Source organism: Carassius carassius, chromosome 22, assembly GCF_963082965.1.
Source record: "Carassius carassius chromosome 22, fCarCar2.1, whole genome shotgun sequence".
In the NCBI taxonomy this organism is placed as follows: Eukaryota; Metazoa; Chordata; class Actinopteri; order Cypriniformes; family Cyprinidae; genus Carassius; species Carassius carassius.
Window position 1 is genome coordinate 31,102,676 of NC_081776.1, and position 22,107 is coordinate 31,124,782.

At 40.8% G+C, this 22,107-nt stretch overlaps 1 protein-coding gene across 1 annotated transcript in view; it reads right to left on the minus strand.

Annotated features, from left to right (window-relative positions):
- Nucleotides 1–267: 267 nt before the first annotated feature.
- Nucleotides 268–22,107, minus strand: part of LOC132099286 (guanylate-binding protein 4-like) — a 35,348-nt gene continuing 13,508 nt past the window's right edge. The window contains exons 4-9 of the mRNA XM_059505718.1: nt 16,606–16,796; nt 16,050–16,292; nt 15,669–15,949; nt 13,833–14,045; nt 13,631–13,733; nt 268–722 (exon numbers count right to left, since the gene is read on the minus strand). Coding sequence (XP_059361701.1) covers nt 268–722; nt 13,631–13,733; nt 13,833–14,045; nt 15,669–15,949; nt 16,050–16,292; nt 16,606–16,796 — 1,486 coding nt within the window. The remainder of the gene's footprint in view (nt 723–13,630; nt 13,734–13,832; nt 14,046–15,668; nt 15,950–16,049; nt 16,293–16,605; nt 16,797–22,107) is intronic.

The window sequence follows — 22,107 nt, forward strand, 5'->3', positions numbered from 1 at the left end:
AGTGGTGCCTGCTTCAGATACCTGGATTAGAGGTGTACTATCACAGTTTTATTGGTTGTTATAAGTGGCTCACAAACCACTGGATGAAGTGAACAAGAAGAATCAAGTATTCCAGAGAGTCATGTAATACATGAATAATAACACATTAAGAATTTATTTGATGTAATTATATAATTATGGTGGATCAGAGCAAGAATAGACAAACAAGTTTGTGAAATAAAATGTAAAATTTCCTGTTCAATGATGATCATGGAGTCAGAAGGCATTTCACGAGATGCAACATTCGTCTGAAGAGCGCACATGTATTAGCTGTATGGCCATTTGCTGCCTTGCCATCATCTGTTCTCTGCGCTGTTGCTGCATCATCATAGCCACTTCTTCCTCATGTCTCCTGACAGAGTCTTCTAAAATCACTGCAAACTCTCTAGCTCTGTTACTCTCGGCATTCTGTCTCTTTAACTCTTCAATCTCTTGTCTCATCACATCTGCCTTCTCCTTGAAGCTCTTCTGCAGCAGATCAGCCTGCTCCCTCAGTTTACGGTCCATGGCACGCTCAGCCTCCTCTCTCTGAAGCTTCATCTCCTCATCCATCTTGTCCTTCATCTGTCTCATCCTCTCTTCATTACTCTGTCTCTCTGCTTCCATCTTCTGTTCTAGTTGTCGCTGCTTCTCTTCTTTAGCTTTAATTTCCTGCTTCAGGAGGGCTGCTTTCTCTTTTTCCTCTGAAAGAAAACAGATGCTTCAGAGACAGAAAAGAAACTCAAACCATGATATATTTAAGGGCTGTATTATACTGTAAAACACTGGACAAGAAGCTTCATGCAGTGTTCTAGACAGCAGCCCAAAAGTGTATATTATATCACTGTAGAGACAGGTGTTCACTTCAAGAATGAACATAGTGGCGTCAATGAAAAGATAAGTATTTTGTCAGGTTTGCTTACTTGTGTGTAAACCACTTCTATCCACTACAGGGGCGTTTCCAGCATTGAAGGGCATCCGGAGCTTAGCCCAGACCATTTTATGACATCTGCTGACCCATGGTTCTTCTCAACCATGTGTGTAGGCGACGCAGAGCACTGAATGATCTTTCGCAACTGCTGCTGCTGACAGGAATCGTTAGTGCTGCTTAAAAGACTGATCTCAGGCTTGGGAATATGTCAAGCCTATCTAGCCACTGCAACCTCTTCTTTACTGACCTTCATGTTACAGTGTTTAGCAATCATTCTTCACACAGGAAGTAATTTGCTGCTGGATGCCAAGCTTTGATGCCTTTCATTAGCTCTGCACCAACACCACAAAATCTCCCCTCCAGCTCACTCTCCATTCTGTCAATGCATGGGTAAAATATGTGATTTCTTATCTCATCCCCATAAGCCCTAAGTGCCAGTGGTGGACTCTACCACATAGTTATCTAATTGCCTCTGCTTGCATTTGTGAGAACCTCCTGGAGCAGGGATCTCTGACAGATGGTTGGCCTCAAGTATTTCTTTGGCCTGATTATGAAACTTCTCTGCCATTTCCTCTGTCCGCAAGGACCTAAGTGTTTCAAGGACCGCATCTTTATATAATGTAGCTTGCGCTAAGTCCACATCCTCTTTTTGAAGCTACTTGTTTTTGAAGTCCCTCTGTAGTGGACAGCAAGGCTTTAAACATAACAAGCATATAGACATTTGAAAGTCTTGAAAGTTTGTAAAGCAGTACAATTGCTGTGGTAGTAGTGGTCATTTCTCTGAGGCACTTCAACAATGCTGGCAGATTTGTGATCACTGCAGTGACTGATAAGAGATGGCATGCCCATCGCGTCTTCGAGAGCTGAACAAGCTCACTCTTCTCTAAGCCCAATGCTTTTTGCATGTCAGAGAAAGACTGATGACTTACTAAAGACACACTGAAGAAACAGTACACACTCTCCAGTGTGTCGAAGAAATCTATGGCTTCTGGCAAAGCCTTACAAGTGTGACAAAGCACCAAATTCAGTTAATGTGCATAACAGTGCACATACACTGTTTCTGGATGCTTCACGTGAAATTGAGCCTGAACACCCCGAACAGCACTGCTCATGATGGTGGCCCCATCGTAAGCCTGAGCCACGCATCGCAGGTCTTGCAGGCCTTTGGATTTTAAAACTTCTTCAATGGCCTCTGTGGTGGAATGTGCACCGAAAGAATTCAGATTTGTAAGTTCTAGAAAACTTTATTTGACAGTGTTCTCCTATCCCACATAACGAACACACACAGCAAGCTGTTCCACATGACCATCTCGAGCCTCATCAGCCATCACTGCATACATTTTTGAATGCTTCATCTCTTTAATAATGGATGCATTAACTTCCTCCGCACAACATTGTATCATTTCATTCTAAGAGCCTGAAGAGAGATATGTGGAATGGGCAGGAGGTGTGTAGCTTTGGAGAAAGGGGTCGAATTCCTCCAGAAATTTCATCATCTCTAAGAAATTTCCCTGATTGTCAGAGGACTCTTTCTCATCATGGCCACAGAATGTGAGGCCTTGCTTTCCCAAAAAACTAATTACAGCAGTGGTACGACGGAGGTATTGTCTTCTTTCAATTATCTGATCAACATTGGCCTCATGCATTCTCTCAACAACACTGCCTTGTGATAAACAGGCTTTGTACAGTAATTCTTCCAAGCAAGCATAGAAGCTTTGTGTCCTGAACTAGTATCATGCTCTCTAAAGCTGTCCAAAGCTCTTTTCCAGTTTGAAAATGCAACAGAGCTTGTTATCATATACGGTACTTTAACTGTTAACTGTAAAAAATACCTTTAACTGTACTTTAATTTTAAAAACATTTCATTAGCTTAATGCATCCTTTTTAATCAACACTTGAATTTTAGTAAGTTTCATAAAGAAAGGCAACATTTGGAATATTTCCATATGTGTCTTTTTCATCCTTTCTTATCAACAAGTGGATTTACAGCCAACATATCAGCAGCACCGCCGGTCGCCATTTCTCAGCACTTAGAGGACGCAACTGCACGCACTTCGGGCATGAACGTGCATCAAGTACCGGGTTTGAGAAAACCTGGTACTGTGACGTTTAAAAAAGATTTTGTACCAACTTGGTACCGAAGTACTGGGTCTTTGACAACACTAATTGAAATAGTACACTTACAAGTTTACTACATGTACACATTGATATTAGTATACTTACTACATAAAGTTTTCTTAAAAATATACTTGAACATTACTTAAGTATACTTCATAAAATGAACTTGAAGTATACTTCTTTTTTTTAAGGGAAGACTAGAACGATTAAATGCATTCTTACCGGAATCAGTGCATTTTGAATTTATATTTTTGGTCTGATCTGGTAGCTTCGAGTAGGGCCTTCTCATTAATTATGAGACATTACATTATTATGTCAGTAGAACCCCTGGCAGCTGTAGCTGTAGTAGTTCACTTTCACCAGGAGTTCACTTTTTATGAGGTCCACAGTTGCGCGGTTCCTTGTCTCTGTCATGCACTATTTTTTTTACAGTCTATGGTCATGCAGCAGTCATCATCAGAGAAAACACCCTCTCCACGAAGATGAGTTTTTTTGTTTGTTTTCCCGCTCTAGCTAGCCTAGAATTGTAATTTAAAGTACGATTAAATAAAATGATGCAGACAAAATTTAAATGTGGCACACTGCTTATGACTTGTGTGACGCGGGACAAACAAGCTTCGCATTTTAAATTCAAAAGCCTCAAATTTGAAAGCTTCTTGCAAAATGCGGGACAGGTGGTCCCCCTTTGGTAATATGAAGGAGGTTTTTGATTTACACACTGTTTAATGTTCGATGATGATAACGTTGTTATATATTTGAGTAAGTGAGCAATCTTCTATCTCTTGTTTCAGCTTCTTCTCCTGTGTTTTTATCTGGAGGAGATTCGGTACAAGAAGATGCCAGTACAAGTGCTAACGTATAACGTTAGCCTATGGTAGTAACAACTAGCCAGTTAAACAAATAGGCCTACAGTGAAAGCCAGCCAGATGATGATCTTCATACTTTAAGGATAAAAAAAATTAATTCTTACCCACACTGACTTCTTTCCGAAAAATTCCCAAAGTCTCATTTGTTTTATTTTTCTTTAATTTTTTTCTTTCCTGCTCGCTGACTGTCTCAGTTGTTAACTCGCACTCTTGTGGTTGACTGTGCTAGCTCCTCCCCTACCTGCTGCATATTCAACATAGAGGAAGAAACGGAGTAGCCCATAGGCTACCGACAGCAAAGAAATGTATTCTATAGGCTAGATTATTTTTAAGGTCTATTTTTAAAGGGTGTATGCAGTATATGCAAAGCCAAAGCGCAATTAAATAAAGAACTTGTGATTTCAGGGGTTTACATAGGCTATTGTCCAGTTTCATATTTGCTCAGTGACACTCATTACATTCGGGGCTTGACTCAAACATTCAGGGCTAAAGCCCCGGCAAAATCGGCTGGCGCCGCCCCTGATCCACTACTGGTTTATCCAGATCTTTTTTTCCCCTTGTGCTGTACTATTTCGTAAAGTGTATAACAATGCCCCTACCATATAACAGTAAAACCACAGAATGCCATTGTCAGTAGTGGTGAAGAGTTGTGCCATGAATGACTGAAAAACTTGTCAATGGTCAGAAACCCGGAGCAGTGGGCAGCCATTTATGCTGCGGCGCCCGGGGAGCAGTTGGGGGTTCGATGCCTTGCTCAAGGGCACCTAAGTCGTGGTATTGAAGGTGGAGAGAGAACTGTACATGCACTCCCCCCACCCACAATTCCTGCCGGCCCAGGACTCGAACTCACAACCTTTCGATTGGGAGTCCGACTCTCTAACCATTAGGCCACGACTTCCCATTATGTCAGGCTGATTGGGTTAGAATGGCAGACTTGACATGTTAAAAGGAGGGTGATGCTTGAAATCATTGTTCTTCCATTGTTAACCATGGTGACCTGCAGCCATCATTGCGTTGCATAAAAATGGCTTCACAGGCAAGGATATTGTGGCTACTAAGATTGCACCTAAATCAACAATTTATAGGATCATCAAGAACTTCAAGGAAAGAGGTTCAATTCTTGTAAAGAAGGCTTCAGGGCGTCCAAGAAAGTCCAGCAAGTGCCAGCATCGTCTCCTAAATAGGATTCAGCTGCGGGATCGGAGTGCCACCAGTGCAGAGCTTGCTCAGGAATGGCAGCAGGCAGGTGTGAGCGCATCTGCACGCACAGTGAGGCGAAGACTTTTGGAAGATGGCCTGGTGTCAGGAAGGGCAGCAAAGAAGCCACTTCTCTCCAAAAAAAACATCAGGGACAGATTGATCTTCTGCAGAAAGTATAATGAATGGACTGCTGAGGACTGGGGCAAAGTCATATTCTCCGATGAAGCCCCTTTCCGATTGTTTGGGGCATCTGGAAAAAGGCTTGTCCGGAGAAGAAAAGGTGAGCGCTACCATCAGTCCTGTGTCATGCCAACAGTAAAGCATCCTGACACCATTCATGTGTGGGGTTGCTTCTCATCCAAGGGAGTGGGCTCACTCACAATTCTGCCCAAAAACACAGCCATGAATAAAGAATGGTACCAAAACACCCTCCAACAGCAACTTCTTCCAACAATCCAACAACAGTTTGGTGAAGAACAATGCATTTTCCAGCACGATGGAGCACCATGCCATAAAGCAAAAGTGATAACTAAGTGGCTCGGGGACCAGAATGTTGAAATTTTGGGTCCATGGCCTGGAAACTCCCCAGATCTTAATCCCATTGAGAACTTGTGGTCAATCCTCAAGAGGCGGGTGGACAAACAAAAACCCACTAATTGTGACAAACTCCAAGAGTGATTATGAAAGAATGGGTTGCTATCAGTCAGGATTTGGCCCAGAAGTTGATTGAGAGCATGCCCAGTCGAATTGCAGAGGTCCTGAAAAAGAAGGGCCAACACTGCAAATACTGACTCTTTGCATAAATGTCATGTAATTGACGATAAAAGCCTTTGAAACGTATGAAGTGCTTGTAATTATATTTTAGTACATCACAGAAACAACTGAAACAAAGATCTAAAAGCAGTTTAGCAGCAAACTTTTTGAAAATTAATATTTATGTAATTCTCAAAACTTTTGGCCACGACTGTACACGTAGCATGGGATTTTAAATAATATAATAAATAAAAAGAAAACAGATAGAATAATAAAAGAATAGAGCAAGCTAGTGTTAGAGGTCTTTATACACACACACACACACACAATTTCATAATAAATTAAAAGAAAATAGAATACAAAAAGATTAGAAAGGTAGTTAGATTTTTTTTAAAGAATAGAATTAGAATAGTGAGTGTTAAAGTTAGAGGGTCAAATAAAGATGGACGAGATGGGTTTTAAGCCAATCTTGAAGATGGCTAAGGACTCAGCTGCTCGGATTGAGTTGGGGAGGTCATTTCACCAGGAGGGAACATTTAATTTAAAAGTCCGTAAAAGTGAATTTGTGCTTCTTTGGGATGAACAATCAAGCGACGTTCACTTGCAGAACGCAAGCTTCTAGAGGGCACATAATTCTGAAGTAACAAATTTAGGTAAATGGGTGCAGAGCCAGTGGTAGTTTTGTAGGCAAACATCAATGCCTTGAATTTTATGCGAGCAGCTATTGGAAGCCTGTGCAAATTGATAAACAGAGGTGTGATGTGTATTCTTTTTGGCTCATTAAAAATTAATCTTGCTGCTGCGTTCTAAATTCATTGTAAAGGTTTGATAGAATTGGCTTGAAGACCTGCCAAGAGGGCATTGCAATAGTCCAGCCTGGACAGAGCAAGAGCGTGAACAAGGAGTTGTGCAGCATGTTCAGAAAGAAAGGGCTTGATCTTCTTGATGTTGAATAAAGCAAATCTGCAGGATCGGACGGTTTTAGCAATGTGGTCTGAGAAAGACAGCTGATCATCAATCATAACTCCAAGTCTTCTAGCTGTTTTTGAAGGATTTATGGTTGATATGCCTAACTTGATGGTGAAATTGTGATGAAACGATGGGTTTGCTGAAATCACAAGCAGTTCTGTCTTGGCAAGGTTGAGTTGAAGGTGATGGTCCATCATCCAGGAAGAAATTTCACCTCACCTCTCCAAGATACTTTGAAGGACCTATCTGATAGGTAAGACCCAAACCATCGAAGTGTGGTTCCTGAGATGCCTTTTGCCAGTAGGGTTGATAGGAGGATCTGGTGGTTAACAGTGTCAAAAGCAGCGGACAGATCAAGCAGGATAAGTACTGAAGATTTGGATTCTGCTCTTGCCAGTCTTAGAGCTTCAACAACTGAGAGCAAGGCCGTTTCAGTTGAATGTCCACTTCTGAAGCCAGATTGGTTGCTGTCAAGGAGGTTGTTGTGTGTGAGAAATGTAGAGACTTGGTTGAACACAGCTCGTTCAAGTGTTTTTGCAATGAAAGGAAGAAGGGAAACTGGTCTGTAGTTCTCTAAAAGAGATGGGTTGAGGTTGGGTTTCTTAAGTAGTGGAGTTACACGTGCCTGTCTAAATGATGAGGGAAAAACACCAGTGTGGAGGGATGTGTTGATGATGTGAGTGAGTGCAAGTACAACGGCAGGAGAAATGGCTTGCCGGAGATGAGATGGAATAGGATCAAGGGGGCAAGTAGTAGGGTGATTAGAAAGGATGAGTTTTGAGACTTCTGCCTCAGAGAGTGAAGAGAAGGATGTAAATGAGTGTAAGTTTGCTGGTGATATGAGCTTGACTGATTGTGGTTTGGAAAATTGTGCACTAATGTGTTTAATTTTATTAATGAAAAACATTGCAAAGTCGTCAGCTATTAGAGATGAAGCAGGAGGGGGAGGAGGAGGACAAAGAAGTGAGGAAAATGTTTTAAAAGGCATGTGAGAGTTAGACAAATGGTTAATTTTGGTATGGTAGTATGTCATTTTAGCAGTGGAGACATTAGCAGAGAAAGAAGATAGGAGTGACTGATACACATTAAGTTCAGTAGTATTTTTGGACTTGCGCCACACCCTTTCAGCAGCTCTAAGCTTGGAACGGTATTCGCGTAGAACATCAGATAAACAAGGGGCAGAAGGGGTGTTACGGGCTGGCCTGGAAGATAAGGGGCAAACAGTGTCTAAACAAGATGTAAGAGTGGAGAAAAAAGTATCAGTAGCACTGTTAGCATCCAAAGATGCAAACAGTTTAGGGGAAGGAAGTTAAGATGAAACCATTGCAGATAGCCAGGAGGGTGAAAGTGTGCATAGGTTACATCGAAAGATGACATGTAGAGGGTTAAGTAATGTGGCAGGGACCATGTTGAGGTTAACCTGTTAACCTGCACCCCGACGTCCTCGTCCTCAAAGCCTCTCCCACACGCACATGCAAGTGATTATGAATAGATTAAATGAAACAGGACAAATTTAATCTTGACAAACTATGTATCATTATAAAGATCTAAGCCTCAAGCATCGACGACAGATCGCTGTTTTTCAATGGAAAGCTTATAAAGACTGTATTTGCTACATTTGTGTAAGCACTTCACATAAAAAAATAAACATTGAAAACGCTGGACATACCAGATCCGTCGTAATAACGAGTCATAAACACATCCACAGCTGTAAATCCCGGTTTAGTTAGAAATGTAAGGGTCCACTGAACGACATCTCATGAAGCACGTTTAGTCCAACGAAGCAATAACGTTGTAATATGGATCATAATTCCTTTGTTTACATTTCATTTCTTCAGCGAGAGAATTGTTTGCGTCCGTTATGGAATAACTCACGGTCGAAAACTGCGTCTTGGTAGTAAAAACACGGCACGGTTTTGCAGCGTACAGTGTCACAAACAGAATGAGGTGAATGAATGAATGAAAAATAGGCGGAAAATAGTTTATTTGAATTTGGCGCTCTCTCCTCAGAGCTGGTGACGCGCTCTGACGCACCTGTCAGCTGATGGAGGCGGAACTTACAGCGATCGCAAATTCCTGTCTTTCTTTTTATTTTAGAGAGTTTTTATATATGCGAGAGTGTGTTTTATGTTGAATGTGAATGTATCTGCATGATTACCATCTGTTTGAGTGCAAATCAGCCTAAAATCAGCTCGCTATTACTGAATGGTCACGGCTATCAAAGTGAACGCGTCTATATGAATAGAGAGAGTGGATTATTTACTTCGGCACATTTGTGTTATTACCATCTGTATAAGTGGCCATCAGCACATCAGCACTTATTTGCATCGTAATTCATTGTAAAATATGCATCTCTAGCAATCTCAGGATGTTCTATATTGGCAAACAATGGTAAATCTTTTTTTATTTTTCTTATTATTCTTATTTTTCTTACTCAAATTATTCTTATTGTATTTTTCTACTGCTCAAATAAATCATTTATATGATGTCTAAGTTTATGTCTAGTGTTTTATAATTGAAAAAAAACTATGCAGTGGTATGTTTACTGACTAAATAGTTTGTAGAAGCCTTCAATACTATTGGGAAATATATTTTCTTATATTTGGGGGGTGGGGGGTGTAGACATAGTCTCAGAAAAATATTTGCAGGAGTCTCATTTTTCATGATATTTTATTCAGATTTGAAATAGAAACTCATGAGACATGTGGCTTTCAACCCATTACTTTTCTAGATTGCTCCAGGACTTATTTCATGTATTTTTATATCAAATAAAAAAAATTCAAGGCACTTTAGTGTCTATAACTTTTAATATTTTTGAGCATTATCAAATCTGGTTGATAAAAAGTGAAGCCCAAAGGGTCTTCTTTCTAAAGACACCACAATTATGTTTGTAACACACTGAAGTAGGAAACTATTACAATTATAAGTTAGTTAGAGCACTTTCAGCTGTGAGTCCCATAATGGGGGGTGCTGGCTAACAGGTTAAGAGTGAGGAGGAAGTGATCCAACGTGTGCAGTGGAGTAACCAGAACATGATCAGTAGAGCAGTGTCGTGTATAAATAAGGTGCAGTTGGTTGCTTGATTTGTGAGTAGCAGTAGTTGACACTCGGTTGAGATCAAAAGAGGCAAGCAGAGTGTGGAAATCAGCAAACAGAGGTTTATCTAGATGGATGTTAAAATCTCCAAGCATAACTAGGGGAGTACCATTCTCAGAAAAGGTTGAGAGCAACACATCTAATTCATCCAAACAGCTACCCAGTGGTCCTGGGGGTCGATAGACAACTACATAATGTATTTTAAAAGGGTAGGTAACAGTAACTGAATGAGATTTAAAGGAGCCGTTGATACCTAAAGATGGTAAAGAATTAAATTTCCAATCATTAGAGATGAGGAGACCAGTACCTCCACCACTTCCAGTCAAACGGGGGGAGTGGGAAAATGATAAATTATTGGAGAGTGCTGCAGGTGTAGCAGTGTCCTCTGGTTTGATCCAGGTCTCTGTTAGGGCCATGAGATTAAGCTTTGAATGACTAATAATCCCCTCCTTGAACTGCCACCTTAAACGTGGTGGAGGGGTTTGAGTACCCGAATGACCCTAGGAGCTATGTTGTCCGGGGCTATATGCCCCTGGTAGGGTCTCCCAAGGCAAACAGGTACTAGGCGACGGGTCAGACTAAGAGCGGTTCAGAAAACCCATATGAAGAGATCAAATCATAGGACCGTGACGTCGCCCGGTATGGCGCAGCCGGGGCCCCACCCTGGAGCCAGGCCCGGGGTTGGGGCTCATATGCGAGCGGCTGGTGGCCGGGCCTCCCCCCACGGGGTCCGGCCGGGCTCAGCCCGAAGGAGCGACGTGGGGCCGCCTTCCCGTGGGCTCACCCCCTACATGAGGGTCCGTAAGGGGCCGGTGCTTAGAAAATCGGGCGGCAGTCGAAGGCGGGGGCCTCGACAGCCCGATCCCTGGACACGGAAACTAGCTCTAGGGACGTGGAACGTCACCTCACTGACGGGGAAGGAGCCCGAGATTGTGAGTGAGGTTGAGAGGTTCTGACTAGCGATAGTCGGGCTCACATCTACGCACAGCTTGGGCTCTGGAACTACACTCCTCGAGAGAGGATGGACTCTTCACCACTCTGGAGTTGCCCATGGTGAGAGGCGGCGGGCTGGTGTGGGTTTGCTTATAGCCCCCCAGCTCAGCTGCCATGTGTTGGAGTTTACCCCGGTGAACGAGAGGGTCGCTTCCCTGCGCCTTCAGGATAGGTCTCTCACTGTCGTTTGTGCCTACGGGCCGAACGGCAGTGCAGAGTACCCGGCCTTCTTGGAGTCTCTGGGAGGGGTGCTGGAAAGTGCTCTGACTGGGGACTCAGTCGTTTTACTGGGGGACTTCAACGCCCACATGGGCAACGACAGTGACACCTGGAGGGGCGTGATTGGGAGGAACGGCCCCCCTGATCTGAACCCGAGCGGTGTTCAGTTATTGGACTTCTGTGCTAGTTACAGCTTGTCCATAACGAACACCATGTTCAAGCATAAGGGTGTCCATCAGTACACATGGCACGTGGCTTGCCCTCTTCAGGTTGGTGGAGAGTTCCTGCCTCAAGTGGAGGAGTTTAAGTATCTTGGGGTCTTGTTCACGAGTGAGGGAAGGATGGAACGGGAGATTGACAGACAGATCGGTTCAGCTTCTGCAGTAATGCGGTCGATGTACCGATCTGTCGTGGTGAAGAAAGAGCTGAGCCGCAAGGCGAAGCTCTCGATTTACCGGTCAATCTACGTTCCTACTCTTACCTATGGTCATGAGCTTTGGGTCATGACCGAAAGGACAAGATCCCGGATACAGGTGGCCGAAATGAGCTTTCTCCACAGGGTGGCTGGGCGATCCCTTAGAGATAGGGTGAGAAGCTCCACATCGAGAGGGGTCAGCTGAGGTGGCTCGGGCATCTGTTCCGGATGCCTCCTGGACGCCTTCCTGGGAAGGTGTTCCGGGCGCTTCCCACTGGGAGGAGACCACGGGGAAGACCTAGGACACGCTGGAGAGACTATGTCTCCCGGGTTGCCTGGGAACGCCTCGGTGTCCCCCCAGAAGAGCTGGAGGAAGTGTCTAGGGAGAGGGAAGTCTGGGGTTCTCTGCTTAGACTGCTGCCCCCGCGACCCGGCCCCGGATAAGCGGAAGAAGATGGATGGATGACTAATAATAGAAGTAATGAAATCGGCTTTGTTTACAGCAGACTGGCAATTCCAGAGACTAATAGAAAAAGAACGTAGTGTATTAGCAGATATAGGCAAAGTGTGCAGATTGTTAAGATTGCGCTGTCTACATTGTGTGATGTGTGGTTTGCGAGTGGTAGTGATAATAGGGATCTGGAAACACATAGTAAGATTTGGTTATAAACAAAAAACAACTGAAACAGAAATGAAACAACAGAAAGAAAAAGATATTAATCAAAACAATACTTATATTCCCTGCCAGTGTGCCCGCCCGGTGGAGTCGCACAGTAGAGTCGATGGTCTTTACACTCTTCGGTCTTCACACGAGGAGGGCTTAACTGGAGGGCTGCTGCGACCGCTGCCGCGGTGTACTAATTTTTTTTAAACCCGACAAAACGGAAATTGAATTCAGCTGAACGCACTTTACTGTTTATCACAACAAAGGTCTAAGCAAGGGCACAACACTGACAACGTATGCGATAGAGTATGAGACCAAACGCAGCACGTCTAAACACAGTAAACATAAAAGTGTTTCCTAGCAACGACAACTGCGCTAAATACTAATGAGACAAGAAATAAATACACTTACGATCTGATTTTAACTCCCGCTGATTTAACTGCTTCTCACAAAGGGTATTTCTTTACACTCTCTTGGCTGGCGCTTGAACACACTTTACGGTTTATCACAACAAAGGTCCAAGCAAGCGCACAACACAGACAATGTATGCGATAGTCCTTATGAGTTGGAACTGATTTAGAACTAATAAAATAGAGTCTGATGAGTTAGTAGTATTGGTCTTGATCTCACTGATCTTTATTCATGATAATGGCATAGGTGGACTGCAGATGTTATCTGGATAAGATTATCTGTGCTCTGAAATCAAAACTGACCTTGGACCATTGAAACTTCTACCATTTGGTGCTACTTGTGTCACGTAAAAGAACACAAAATCCAATTGCAAGTAGAACAGTTTATTTGCCACAACGCAAAACAGCAGGGTACAAGAAAATAGAGCAGGTGAGCTGGTGAACAGGTGTGCTGGTGAACAGGTGAGCTGGTGAATAGGTGAGCCTATGAGGCACTGACCCGAACCACCCCAGAGAATATTCCTGGGAACAGACGTGGAAGCAAACTGGGCGATATCCTCGGCTGAGAGCGAGAAGAGAGATCTGAGGACTGAGACCAAGACAACTACGAAGAACGACCTGACAACATTCAGTAACAACCACAAGACAGATAAAGACAGGACAGAACCAGCATCAGGTGCAGCCACGCTGATTAGCTCATCAGCCCAATGATTGCCGGAGCAATGCTGAATGAGCACTCAGACAGATAACGAGAAAACAGACATGCAGAATGAACACAGATCTATGAACCGTGACAACTTGTAGCTGTGTTATATATTTTTTTGGCTGCTGCATCACCCTGTACATGTCTCGGAGCATCTTGTAGGTACTTTAGGTACTTTCATAAGTACCTAAACGCTTGAGCACCATTTTTTTATAAGGAACCTATTAAGAATTTACAAACAGGGAAATTGGGATTTTATGACTTAAAATTCTCACCCTTAATCTTTTTCTCCTTCTCAGTCAGTTTCTTGTCGGTCTGCAGAATGGCATTAGAATCCACAGACTTCTGCTTCAGGAACTCCTCTAGGATCTCTTCAGCCTATTGAAAAACACACACGTACAGAAAAAAAGGATAATTATGGCAAAGATGAGACTGGGATGAATGTGGTCCTGTCTTATGATGTCTAATGAGCATTACCTTGATTTCTTTATTGGCCTGGCTGTTATATTTCTTCACAATGTCCTCCACATTTTTGCGGAAGAGATCATAGCCACCACGTTTGGCATAGAAGCCCTTCTTGAGATTTTTAATCATTGGTGCAGAGAGGGATGACAGGATTTCCTCACATCGTTTCTTTGAAGCTTGTTCGTTTTGGTACAGGTATTCTTCAAAGAGTTGAATAATCTTTTCCTAAAAACAACACATAGCATGTTAGTAGCAGTACACTTTCAAATGGGAGGACACTATGGCACTTTTCTTATCTTTAGGTGACTGTTTGATTGAGGCAAGGAGACTGAAATCACAGGGCTTGCAGGTAGACCTTGACAAGGAATTTGAAAATGGTAAGCATTTTTCTCATTCTTCATTGGTGGACAAGGGTGAGCTGCTTTGAGCCAACATGATGAGGCTTTTGAGACCCAAGATCTATCCACGCGATCACAGCCCGCCTGCCCAATGTTTTATGAGTTGCTGGAGGTTACAGATCTGGCTCTCCATGGCAAGAAGTAATCAACTGCCGTAATTTGCACAAGCGATGGTGGCTATGGTGGCCACAGAGAGGATCCTCTGGGTGAACCTGGCCAACATTGGGGTTAGGGAGAAAAGTTCCTTAATGTGCTGGTTTCGCCTTCAGAACATTTTGGCACATCCATTTAGGTCAAGATGTTTAAGGTGGCGAAGACACGCATCATGGGCTTTTAGACCTATATACCTAGGCTCTCTGTGAGGGTCTTGGCTACTACCTTTACAGGGGTGAGTCATGCTGCTGAAGCCTCTTTTCCCCAGAGCTCTGCCTGAATAGCAGTTTCAGCTGTCAGGCTCTTTGTGGACCTCCTTGGCTTTCTTGAGTATATAACATATTTAAGCCTTGAGTTGCAGGCTCTTTGTGCCTCATTATTACTTCTTGTTTGGAGCATTGCTAGACCTCCTCTCACTATAGAGTCATTCTGCTGAGGCCTCCTCTCTCTGAGCTCTGCATGCAGATCAGCTCCAAGTTATTAGGTTCTCAGAGCCTTTTTGGAAGCTGTCCTTTTTGGAAGCTGACCATTCTTAAATAGGGTATGTTGCTTTGGCTGTAGGGAATGAAGTCACGACAACCACTGGTGTGTACCTTAGGGATGGGGGACTCATTAAGGCAGTGGTCTCAAACTCAGTTCCTGGGGGGGGGGGTCACAGCTCTGCACAGTTTTGCTCCAACCCTAATCAAACACACCTGATTCAGCTAATCAAGGTCTTCAGTATTAATAGGAATTTCCAAGCAGGTGTGAGTTGGAGCTAAACTCTGCAGAGCTGTGACCCTCCAGAAACTGAGTATGAAACCCTTCGTCATGGTGGAGTGGGCATTTGTTCCCCAAAGTGTCCTTTAGAGAATGCAGTGTGAGTTCCTATTTGAAATGGCATGTATCAGGATATGCATGTAACCATGGATCCCTAAATAGGGGAATGAGATACTGCATCACCTTGCCATGCTTCAAAGTCAGCAAAGTCATGCTTCAAAGTCAGATTCATCGTCGTGTTTGGATATGGCACCAGTCATGCCAGAGCCGTTCCCCATAGAGATCTTTTAAAGGGACACAGTATCTCATTCCCCTTCTCAGGGAACCATGATTACATGCTTAACCTGATACTTTCATGAATCAGATGACACTTCAGCTATCTGTAACATCACTGCATACCATTGTACTTAAGAAGAGGGGACTAAAATAATTGCACTGATTACTAGGTTTACCATATATTTTCCAAACTAATAATATTTCAGCTGTTGTTATTGGGCCACTGGTTCACCATCATCTTAAATGAACTAACACTGCTGACCTCTAGGGATTTCAGGTACTTCCCATCAGTGTCCCTGAAAGAACGCTTCATGAAGGCTTGTGTTGCCATGCTGCTAAGATGTTGGTGTTTTGAGGACACATCCTTCAGTTCCAGAGGGAATGAGCCCTTCAGCTTCTCCATTCCACTTTGGTAAACCTGAAGGCCCTCCTTCACTGCAGCCTCATTCTCAATCATTGCCATTGCTATTACAGCGTTCTCCAGACATGGCACAGCCCCACTTGAGATGGTGTCCACATATGTTTTTGCCAGATGACCCAGAACTTCAGAGAAAGAAAGAAATTAAACACAGAGGTATAATGGTATTGATAAGCAGATGGTGTTTATTGTATGTATGTACATGAACATTTTCTTTCCATTCACCTCTCCCAGTGACTGTGTGTCCATCTTTCAGCCTCTTCACACAGCTGTCGTGAGAGACAAACTGGCAGAAATGATCTGTGACCTTAAAGAACTCAGAGGAAATGTCAGCAGAATCCAAGCTCCCCAGGCGAGACATATTTTCTGGGGTGGTTGGAAAGGGGAAAGTGAAGCACTTCCTGGAAGGGAAGAATTTTTGGATGCATTCCCTGGGGAAGTTGTACTCCATCACACTTCTTGAAGTGCCTAGAAAAGATGAGCACATTCTCTAGCTGCTCTTAGTTCTAGAAAAGAGCATGTCTGTTTTAGGAGTGTAGCTGGTTGGATTGTGACTGGACATAAAATGCTGAGATATAGAAAATAGTAAACTTGAATACCAAACAATTCAGCACAGTAAAACCATAAATATGTTTTACACAGTAAAACTCAATAAATTATTAATTTTAAAATAGTAATGCAAAAGATCTGTTGACAAGCCATCAAGTCTGAAAAAGTCACAAGAAGTAGTTGTGATAGTGAAGATTCTTAAAAATAACCTTTTGCAGTATTTGTAAATTACCAGGTTTCAGCTTTAGAGCAAACTCTAGATATTCATCCTCTGTTACATCTTTGCCATCGATCTTTAGCTCCAGTGTGAAGTCCCTTACAGCCCAGATGAAACTAGGGAAGAACTTAACAAACTCGCTTGAATCATCAGCATCCTCATCTGATGATTTGACCTTGATGCACTCTGATAGTTCAGTGACATATCTGACATTTTGTTCAGGCATCAACACATTATGCATAGTCTGTGTATTACTTGGGTGCAGACTTGGGAGGGTTACTTTAAAAATGTGTTCCGTTACAGTTACTAATTACTTCATAAAAAAGTATTCAGTAACGTAATCCAAGTACCACAATATGAAAGTAATGTAACTGATTACTTTTGGATTACTTCTGGATTACTTCAAGGTCCAATTTTATTTTTTACAACAACATTTATTAATTAAGAATTTCACAGCCCTGAATTAATATATATGTAAAGGACTATACAGACATCTAGTGCATGGCATTGGAATTACATATTATTTTGTTTTATTTTCAAGAAAATATAGTAAGAAAGAATTTCAAGACAATGGAAATGTTTCTTCAACAGGAAAATAGAGAATACAAATTAATTTTTCTTCCAAGCAAATATAGTAAGGACTTAATTTTTTGACAATGGAAAATGTTTCTTCAACAGGAAAATAGAGAATACAAATTAAATTTGTTTTAAGAAAATATAATAAGAACACAATTTTTAGACAATGGAAAATGTTTCTTCAAAAGGAAAATAGAGAATACAAATTTATGTTTTCTCTTTGCAAATATAAAACTAATTTTTAAAAGTGTAGGATTCAAAATTACTGCGAAGTTTAATCATGTTAAAAATTGCAGTTAGTCTTTTGGCAGCATTTGGCATAGGTAATGAAGACAGAATGTGCATTCAAACTGTTCATTCAGTTTGGGCAAAATTTTCTGTTGTAACGAAGGAGGGCTTTCTCCATGTGGTCATCGGACATTCTGCTTCGAGATGATGTAAGCACATTTTCCCCATAACTAAATAAACGTTCAACGGGAGCACTAGAAGGCAATGTGGCAATGTGGCTGCTTGACCAAGGGATAAGAATATCGTTGCTGGAAGGCACAGTTTGCACTGTACAACCATGTTGTTTGCATTTTCTTCTTTGAAAACAAAATAGCAGCGGAATTTCCATGAAATGAACAGGTTTTTGCCAGCGGGCAGCATATTGTTTAGCAGCAGTGATTCAATCTGTGTCTGAGGAGATTGTAGACAGCGGGTGGCACACGTGACTCGCGTGAGTCATTAATCAAGCTGCGCTTAATAGTGTTATGATGACAAAATACTGATTTATTTAGTTTTAAATGAAACCATTGTAATCCTGAAAGTATTCCCCCTTTTTTCAAAATGTAACTATAATCCGATTGCTAGGTTTTTTGACGTAACTGTAACGGATTACAGTTACTGGATTTTTGTATCCTGATTACGTAACGCCGTTACATGTATTGCATTACTCCCCAACCCTGCTTGGGTGACACTATCATTCACACAGGACAAATGTGTGACGTGTTTGCAGGGTGACAAGAAACTTGAATGGGCCGTTTGCAGCATACAATTTCATTTAGCTTAAAACAAAAACAATTAAATGAGTAAAACTAGACCCATCAAATCAGGTTTCTTTGAAATCATAGAAATAATGAAATAGTTTAAATTTAGTATTTTTCAATGCTTTAATTTCTTCATCTACAAGTTTTAATACAAGGTAAATGTCTTGTAAAAGACTTGAATCCTAAATAAATTATAAATAAACATTTTCATTTTCATTTGAATGCATTTTAATTAAGTTCTTAATATTCTATATATTTAAAAAGCATAATATGATATGAGTTCAAATAATTTAAATGTTCAATCTAAGATTGTAATTGCTTTTGTTAGAGTTTAGAATCCAGTTCCTTTTTTAAGGAAACAAAAGCTAAATAATGTTTTTATAGTTGAGTTTTGCAATGTTTGGATGCACAGCAGCATATACAGTGTTTTGTTCTTCAGTGCATCAAGTTGCCTTGAAAATGTGTAAGTTATGGCATGGAAAAGAAAGATATCAACTTACAACTTAAGAGTTATAGTAGGCGGCCAACCAAAATTATGATTTGCAGTCGGGAAAAATAAAAGAAAAATAATGTAGTTAAAATATTTAATATTGACAGATGAAAGTTTAGTACTTGAAGTTATGTGCATTTCTTAGAATGAATTCAAGCAGGATAAATGTCAAGCCTGTGTCTGAGCCTGTGCTTATATTTTCTCTAAGCTACATGATTTGATTTGATTTGACATATTTAATAGGTGTGCAGTATTATTTGTGTAATATGAATTATGTGTTTTATTATTCTAAAGAAATGGTGGTTTACTTTGCATCAGAGCATATAAAGTGGTGGCCTATTTTAGTGAGCTAGGCTGCATGGCTTTATATGCAAATGCCGATGGCTTTTTTAATAATATTATTTATTTTATTTATTTATTAGAATTTTTAGAGTTATAGCTTACATAAATTGTTGAAGCAAAACAAATATGATAACTTTTTAACTGCAGGCAGATATAGGACTATATTATTAAAAATGTATTATCATTGCAAATATTTGGATCAACACTTATTTTCTACAAGAATAAACATTACAGGCAAGGCAAGGCAAGTTTATTTATATAGCACATTTTGTACACAATGGTAATTCAAAGTGCATAAAAAAAAAGTAAAATAATCATAAAGAAAATCTTTGGAAATTATTTAAAAATTGACTTATTTAAAACAAATTTAAAAACAGTTGATTTTACATAAAAAAAAAAACAGTGAAAATGTAAAATACAGTGCAATCAGTTTGGACATTGCACAGTGCTCATTCAATAAATGCACAGCTAAACAGATGAGTTTTGAGTCTAGATTTAAATGTGACTAGTGTTTTAGCACATCTGATCTCTTCTGGAAGCTGATTCCAACTGCGGCGGCATAGTAACTAAAGGAGGACTCCCCTTGTTTTGTGTGAACCCTTGGTATTTCTGACTGACTCGATCCTAATGATCTGAGTGGTGAACATATCTGCAATATATTTCAGTCCTAGGTCATTTAGTTACTTATATACGAGTAAAAGTACTTTAAAATCAATCCTAAATGTAACTGGAAGCCAGTGTAAGGACCTGAGGACTGGTGTAATATGCTCAGATTTTCTGGTTCTAGTCAGAATCCTGGCAGCAGTGTTCTGGATGAGCTGCAGCTGTCTAATGGTCTTTTTGGGAAGGCCGGTGAGGAGCCCATTACAATAGTCCACCCTGCTGGTGATGAAGGCATGAAAAAGTTTCTCCAAGTCTTGGCTGGAAACAAAACATCTAATTCTTGCAATGTTTTTTAAATGACAGTATGCTGATTTAGTTACTGCTTTGACATGACTATTGAAACTAAGGTCTGTCTCCAGAATCACACCAAGATTCCTGACTTGATTTTTAGTTGTTTGACCCCTAGAGTTAAGGTATGCATTCACCTTGAACACTTCATCTTTGTTTCCAAATGCAATGACTTCAGTTTTTTCCTTGTTTAACTGAAGAAAGTTCTGGCACATCCAACTATTAATTTCATCAATGCATTGGCAGAGGGAGTCAATTGGGCTGTAGTCATTTGGAGATAAGGCTAGGTAAATCTGGGTATCATCAGCATAGCTGTGATAGGCAATTTGGTTCTTTCTTATAAATAAAGAATATAAGAGAGAATCTCAAATAGCCCTTATTTTCTATTTCTTAAGTTAATTTGCAACTCTAATGAGGATGTAATTATCTTTTATACAGGCACCTTGCTCAAAAAAAAAAAAAAAGGTTGTAGGAGATATGCGAGCAATTAATAGATTAAAAAAAAAAAAGAAAAAATACAACTTAAAAAAATGATTTGATGAAAAAGTCATGATAACATATTAATTCATAGAAATAATTTAAGCAATTAAAACATTTTTTTAATACTAGACTCAACTTGAATTTCAATACTATTAACGGCTTTAAAATATCAAGGAGATTATAAGATGAAATGGTAAAATGTCACAGTGCATGTTAAATACCCTAAATGACTTAAATAAAAACTAAAAATATAATTTGATTTTTTTTTCTTTTTTTAAATGAACAATTCCTGTATAAAATGGGACAGCAGCCTTTATATCAAACATTTTTAAATCATCCACAGCTGAGCAAAGCGGGAGGCAGATTGAACGCGCCAAGTGAATGTGATGCACAAAGTCATTTTCAGATGCAATGGGGAAAAAAAAACCTGGATAAAAACATACCATATTTTCCGGACTAAAAAGCCGAGTTCAGACTGCACGATTTTCAAAGTAGTCGGGTCACTGTTCTTTTCAAACTGCATGACTATTATGGCCAGCATTCAGTCGCTGCTGTGTTCACACTGCACAATGGATCGGCGACAGATGGTTTCACACTGCATGACTTTACAATAGGAAGAATCACCGACAACTCTGTCTGGCACGCAAACTACGTTTCACAACCAAAAACACGCGAGATGTGACAAGAAAACAACTTACATGCTCTCTCTGGAAACAGGAGAAATAAATGAGACCAGGCAAACTCAGCGTCTGTTTTTCATGTTTTCAGTTTTTTGTGATTAAATAAATCAAAATTACAATAACCACAGTTACCCTTTAAGTTGTATCTTTTTAACTCAAAATAAAACATAGCTTATGTTATCACTTACATATAAAACATAGTTTGTTACCATTTATTTGTGACGATCGTGTTCAGTGAGACACAGGAGAGAGTAGATCCAATTGCAGATGTTTATTGTTAAAGGGTAATCCAAAATCGTGGTCGAAAACAATCCAAGGTCAAAACCAAACAAGCAGTCCAAAACAAACAAAGGAAAGGGTCAGGAAAGGGAACTCGGAAAACAAGGGGTCTCGAAGGACGAGAAGACAAAGGAGAATCTCGGAGGACGAGAAGGCTGATAACACGAAGGGTAAGGACTCCATCCAGACAACATGAAAAGACAGGTAGTTATAGGGAGGCTAATGACAATTAAGTGAATGCACCTGCTGCAATTAGCAGGAGTGCAATTACTGTGATGACAGGACCAGACTAGTGGAATACTAGTGCCTAAGGGGAAGTGAGCCCACTAGTGGACACCCAGGGAAACAGAGACTAGACAGTGTGACATTATTACAACGTTTTCAGGATTTCTCAGAGGGCAGGCTTCAAGTATAACTCGTTTGAAGTAATGGTGCTTCATATAACATTATCCAGAGAAACAAATGTTAATGATAAATCCCCTGTTATGTTTGTACTGGCTACTGTATACAGACCACCAGGGCACCATACAGACTTTATTAAAGAGTTTGGTGATTTTACAGTTAGTTCTGGCTGCAGATAAAGTTTTAATAGTTGGTGATTTTAATATCCATGTTGATAATGAAAAAGATGCATTGGGATCAGCATTTATAGACATTCTGAACACTATTGGGGTTAGACAACACGTTTCAG